The 6,000-nt window shown below is 39.9% G+C and overlaps 1 protein-coding gene across 1 annotated transcript in view; it reads right to left on the reverse strand.

The window, feature by feature from the left end:
* Positions 1 to 4,445, reverse strand: part of LOC143846792 (bZIP transcription factor 17-like) — a 29,437-nt gene extending 24,992 nt beyond the window's left edge. The window contains exon 1 of the mRNA XM_077355388.1: positions 1,887 to 4,445. Within this exon, the coding sequence (XP_077211503.1) occupies positions 1,887 to 4,266 (2,380 nt within the window). The 5' untranslated portion in view covers positions 4,267 to 4,445. The remainder of the gene's footprint in view (positions 1 to 1,886) is intronic.
* Between the last annotated feature and the right edge of the window lie 1,555 nt (positions 4,446 to 6,000).

Below are 6,000 nucleotides of genomic sequence, written 5' to 3' on the forward strand. Positions count from 1 at the left end.
CCTACGAGGATATTCACATCACTGTCTGTTTGCAATGTGTGAACTACAAATAGTAAACTTGCATTCCCATATAGAGAACATTGCCCAACCAAACCACAAGTATTGTTGTCCTCCGAACCATGAGTATGTCCAAACATCACCCGCAACCAACACAAGCGACTAGAGTACTCGGAGAGGGCGGACACAGCAAAAGATCTCTTTGGTAATTCAAGGCTTCTAACTCACTGTATACACAATCCCAGAAAAAAAAAATGCAACCTCTTCTGATAAGCCGGAGACATCTTACCGAAGTTCAAACAGGGTATAAAAGGTTTTAAGTTAAAAAGGCTTAAGCAAAAAATTGTAGGACAGCAGAATTAAGCTAAAGTTAGGATTGCACTTGGAATGGTAACGAAGGATATAAACAAATGAATACAGTTGACAGCAATAAAGACTCAAGAAAAAAGGAGTGAGCGCTAAACAAAGAGAATGAAAAAAGAAAATGAGGACTTGCAGAAACAAAACTGCACACGGCTGTGCTAAACTCTTTCATCACGCTCATATCACAAATTGATTACAGAAAGAAAACAAAAAAGGCCTCACCATAGTAGCGTCAGATGCATCATATTCTTATGCGATTGGCCGAGCAGTTAAGGGATTATGAAGAAGAAAAACAGGATGATTAGAGACTCAAAACCCTGAGGACAAAAGAATTATACATTATCCAGCAATGACTACAATGATACAGGCATGGTTTCAAATTTCGGTTTCGGAATGTGTTTCGGTCCCCACCGAAACCGAAATTTCGTTAAAAATTTCAAAATTTCGGGAAAATATTAATTAATGAACAAAATTGAGATTTTTGTTTCGGGGGAAAATGAAATTTTGACCAAAATTTGTAACATTTCGGGTATACCAAATTTCAGATTTCGGTCGAAATTTAAAACCATGGATACAGGCAGCTAAGTTATTTTGGAGACTTTGTTAGCCTTCACAATGACCACAACAAGAATAAAATCATCTTAGACCATTTTTAAAGTTTGTGATATATGATGTCACTATGGTTTTCTTATCTATGTGATAGCTCGGTATTGGGACAGTGGAGTTATAAATTTTGTAATTTTTAGCTGTATACAATCGTACCTGATGAGTGGTGAGTCAGTGACCGACGACTACTATGCTCACTTTACATGTCACTTTGCAACTGAGACTATTACTGAAAAGTAGTAGATGTGGTACATCTGAAGGAAGCCTAGTCATGAATATGTGATTCAAGATGACTAGAGAGTTCGTTAGAGAAAGTGACAGCATAATATGAATTGAACAAAATTTTAATTTCAAGTATTTTTCAGTATCCTTGGTTCCATGGTATAATATGGTTCATTACGCATTATCTAATCAACAACAGTTTCAGACACATCTAGAAATAAATGATGTCTTCTTGATTTATTGTGATTTTACTAGCATTCCTACATTCTATTTTTTATTTTCCTTTTTATACTTTTTGGAACCTATGCTGGATTAACCTTCTGGTTCCGACACAAAGCACCATCCAAGTAAGATAAAGGCTCATACCCTCTTATTTATTTATTTATTTATTTTCTTCAGTAGCAAACAAAATCATCTTTTTCTGTCCACTCAGTATGACAAAATTGAGCGCAATCTAGTACTCCCCCAGCATGCTCTTCGGATCAGACAGTGGGCGAGCCATAAATTTCGGAACCTTAAATTCTATCAGAGGGAAGGGTTTCCTACTGTCACAAGCAAAATGATATACATGCACCAAAAAGTGTGGAACATTGAATGCATATAAAAAAATTTGAGTGATTGCATGCATATGCAAGAATTAATAAAGGTATGAATAACTTAAGCACTGTCAATTGCAACAGTGAAGCAATCATCCATACCTGCAAGTCCTTCACGGAACCATTGCTGCAACGGTCCATCAGTGGCAGCTGATTTCAGATTATTCTCGTAAGCATCCCCAGAACCTGAAGGAAGTGCTTTCAGGCCTTCCGCTGGGCTTCTGTACAACTGTGAATGCTTCTCTTCATCCCTTCCATCTTTAGAAAGAGCCAATGCTGAGGCCACATTACCAGCTACTGCGAGACCAGTCTTTCCAGCAACTGTATCCGTAGGCATAGTGGCCTTGTCACCCTTCAGTGCAGACATCGCTGGCGAAGACGCAACAGCTTTTTCGCTAGCAAGGACAGATTGAATTATCAAATTGCCATCAATCTTCACAAGCTTATCATTTCTCGGCACATAGAGTGAAGCAACCAGAGGCTCACTATCATTCCGATGAATACTAAATTCATCTGAAAAAGGTAAAGACCCTGATTCCCGGTGTTCCTTCTGTTTAACTTCACATTCCATTACACCATCCCCACCTCTCTTACTACCAGCTCGTTCAAGCTTACCTTTTCCAAATTCCATTTTCCCAGAATATAAGCCAGATCCATCACTATGATCCGAACCATTTAAACGCCCAGTAACCAATATAACCTCTCCTTGGGACTGACTCCCAAACCCACTGTTAACAAAATCAAATGTACCAGAAGCCATATCTCTACTTCCTCCAAAAATAAACTTCACAACTGGAACTAACCCCCCAAAAATAAGCAAGAAAAACAACAAACCCAAGAAACTCACACTCGCAACCTTCTTAGTCTTCCCTTCAACCTTCTTGCTCTTGGCTTTCGAGGTCGACACGGGTTGTTTTGGTTTCAATCTAGGGATTGGAAGTAAAGGAACTTGAGATCCTTGAGGTTTCAATGCATAAGAACCAGGAACCCATGGGTAATGCATAGTAGGAATCGGAGGCGGCGGATACATGCCTGGAGGCGGACCTCCACCACCTAATTGTTGGCGTAAGCTCGCATTCTCAGCCATGAAAAACAAAATCTTACTATTTAAATCAGTTATGGTAGAACGCATTAATCTTACCTTGTCTTCAAGTTCTTCAACATAATGCTTCTTCCTTTGTCTAGAAAGCTGTGCGCTTTCCTTATTCCTCAATAGCCTCGTTTTTTTCTTCTCCTCCTCTTCGTTCCCTGCTTGGAAAACATACTGTGAGTTCGCGTTAACGTCATCCGAACAAATCGACCTGTGAAACTTACTACTTCTAGGGTTAGGGTTTCCATCTTCCTTTTCTTTCTTCCTCTTCAAAAACGATGCATTACTTTCTTCCTCGGATTTTAACTTCTGATCGGCAGAGTTGTTAGAATCCAAGGAAGATGATATTGATCCAGAAAAACATTGGCCCGAATTACCGGAATCTGGAGAGTGTGAATTCAAAGTCCTAGTGGCATCAAAAGTACTGGGTAATGGCGAATTCAAAACCCTAATAACGTCAGAGCTCCGAGCTACAGGTGCCGAACATTCTCGATTGGAGTTACCGGATTCCGAAGAGTGTGAATTCAAAACCCTAATGGCATCAATAGTAACTGGTTCCTGTGAATTCAAAAACCTAACAACATCCGAGCTCCGATCGCCAGGTAGAGATGCGGAAAATTCTCGATCGGAATTACCCGATATCGATCCAGACAAGCATTGGTTGGAATTACATGATTTCGAAGAGTGTGAATTCAAAACCCTAGCGGCATCAAAAGTACCTGGTTGCGGCGAATTCGAAACCCAGGCGGCATCAAAAGTACCTGGTTGCGGCGAATTCGAAACCCTAGCGGCATCAAAAGTACCTGATTGCGGCGAATTCGAAACCCTAGCGGCATCAAAAGTACCAGATTCAGGCGAATTCGAAACCCTAGCGGCATCAAAAGTACCTGATTGCGGCGAATTCGAAACCCTAGCGGGATCAAAAGTACAAGATTCCAGCGAATTCGAAACCCTAACTAAATCCTCACTCCGATCACCAGATCCAAAGGCAGGAAACTCCCAATCAATATTACCGGAAGAAATCGAACTCAAAACCACAAGATCTGAGCTTCGATTGCCAGAAACCTGAGAAATATCAGAAACACCAGATCCAACCTTGAAAGCAGAATCCGATGAGGATGAATTTGGAAACTCATCTTGTAACAAAAACTGATCGTTTTCTGAAGGTAGAATGAGATCATCGAGAGAGAAATCAAAGTCATCATCGAAGTTAAGATCGGACATAAAACCTTCAGGGAAGGTGAGATCAGTGGAGAGATCATTGGGGAAAAGGGAATCGAGAGGAGGGAGTGGGAGATTTTCGAAGGCTTTGGTGAAATTAGGGTTTGAAAGATCCGTTTCGGGGAGAAACGGAGTGGTAGAAACGGGGTCTTGAAACGGGGGTGTAGCCATGGATCATTCCTCTCTAGAAAAACCAAGAAGAGAGATTTGCTAAAAAAAAGGTCGCTCGTCAATTGAGGGAAGAATTCTTTCCCGCTATTGTAGGTATAAGGAAACTTCTTTTGTAAGGATTTTCTTTTTCTTTTTCTTTTTTTTCATTTTTTCTTTTTTTCTTTTTTTTTTTTTTTTTTTTTTGGATTTTCTTAGGGTGTCAAAGGATTCACTTCGGAATATCATGGTTTTAAATTTCGACCGAAATCGAAATCACACATACCCGAAAAGGTATATGTTTCGGTCGAAATTTTGTTTTTTTCCAAAATTTCACCCGAAATTTTAGGATATTCAACCAGAAATCTCGATTTTTTTAATTTTTTGATATACTGGTAGTCTTTCCTTTGGATATAGTGGTTGTCATGAGTCATGACGGCGGGAAAAAAGAGTTTTTAATTATTTACTATTTTTTCGGCCGAAATTCGGTATGGAATAAAATATAATTTTTAATGATTTCGTCATATTTAGGCCTAAATTTCGGTCTCGGTGGTGAGGGTGGTGAGGACTGAAACACATTTCGAAACCAAAATTTGAAACCATGTTTCAGATAGATCCACCTATATCTTAGTCAGGATCCATTCAAATCTCTTATCAGGATTCGAATTGTTCTTTGGATCATACTTCCCTTATCTCCATCACCCATTTCAGATTGGACCTTCAGAGTGTCCTAGTAGGTCCTACTTGCGTTTTACAAAATTAAAATTCTTAAATGAGGACGAGGGAGAGGGCGAGCATGAGCGGTAGCTATGAGGGTGAGCCGAAGCGACGATGCACTGGGCAAGGGACTTATGGTCAATGCTTAGAGAATGAAGAGAAGAGGATAACTCAAGACTTTAAGAGAGATGAATGAAAAAAATACAAAAAGTAAGAATTATTCAAAAAAACGTATGACTTATTTTTACTAAAATACCCTCAAATAGTACTATAAGTTATAAATTTTAGATGGTAATTTCATAAAATAATATAATAAAATAGGATTGAGGACTAGCCTGCGGTTTTAGTTGTCGATCCGATCGGTAATAATTTCGAATACTATGATACTATGTAGGGCTGCAACACGGTCGAGTTGGATCGGGCTTTTCAAAACCCTAGCTCAACCTTGGATCCCATTATCTCGGCCCTAACCCGCCCTGACCGTGAGTCAGGGCCGAAAAACCTCAACCCATTACCCGCCTTACAGGGCTCAGTGCTAGCCCTGGCCCGCCCTGATTGGCCCTGATTGAGCAGGGCCGGGCCGTCCCTAATTGACCCTAGTGCAAATACCTGTTAAGAGTGCCAAAAATAAAGCAACCACTTATCATATGGAACAAAATGATCAATAAACAGAGAAAGGGAACAAAATAAGACAATATGAATTCAACAACATGACGGGCAACAGAGACAATTAATAATAGGGATAATTACATTTACACCCTCTCTCGTTTCTGACACATCCACTTCCACCCCTATAGTTTAAAACGTAACAAATACACCCCTGTAGTTTCAATTTGTTTAAGGTTTGCCCCCTCAGCTAAAGGTCCGTCCATAGATTAAAAGGTTAGGATGATCCGATGGAGCTGATTTTTTGGGCACACCCTATCTATGTCAGGACCCATCAAATGAACGGTTTGGATCATCCAAATAATGTGGGCCCATACCCGAATCCAAACACTACCAAAAAATCATCCAAATAATGTGGACTCCCTGTCCTCGATG

This window comes from Tasmannia lanceolata, unplaced genomic scaffold, assembly GCF_043159265.1.
Source record: "Tasmannia lanceolata isolate RefF3 unplaced genomic scaffold, GAP_Taslan_0.1 ptg000002l, whole genome shotgun sequence".
NCBI lineage: Eukaryota > Viridiplantae > Streptophyta > Magnoliopsida > Canellales > Winteraceae > Tasmannia > Tasmannia lanceolata.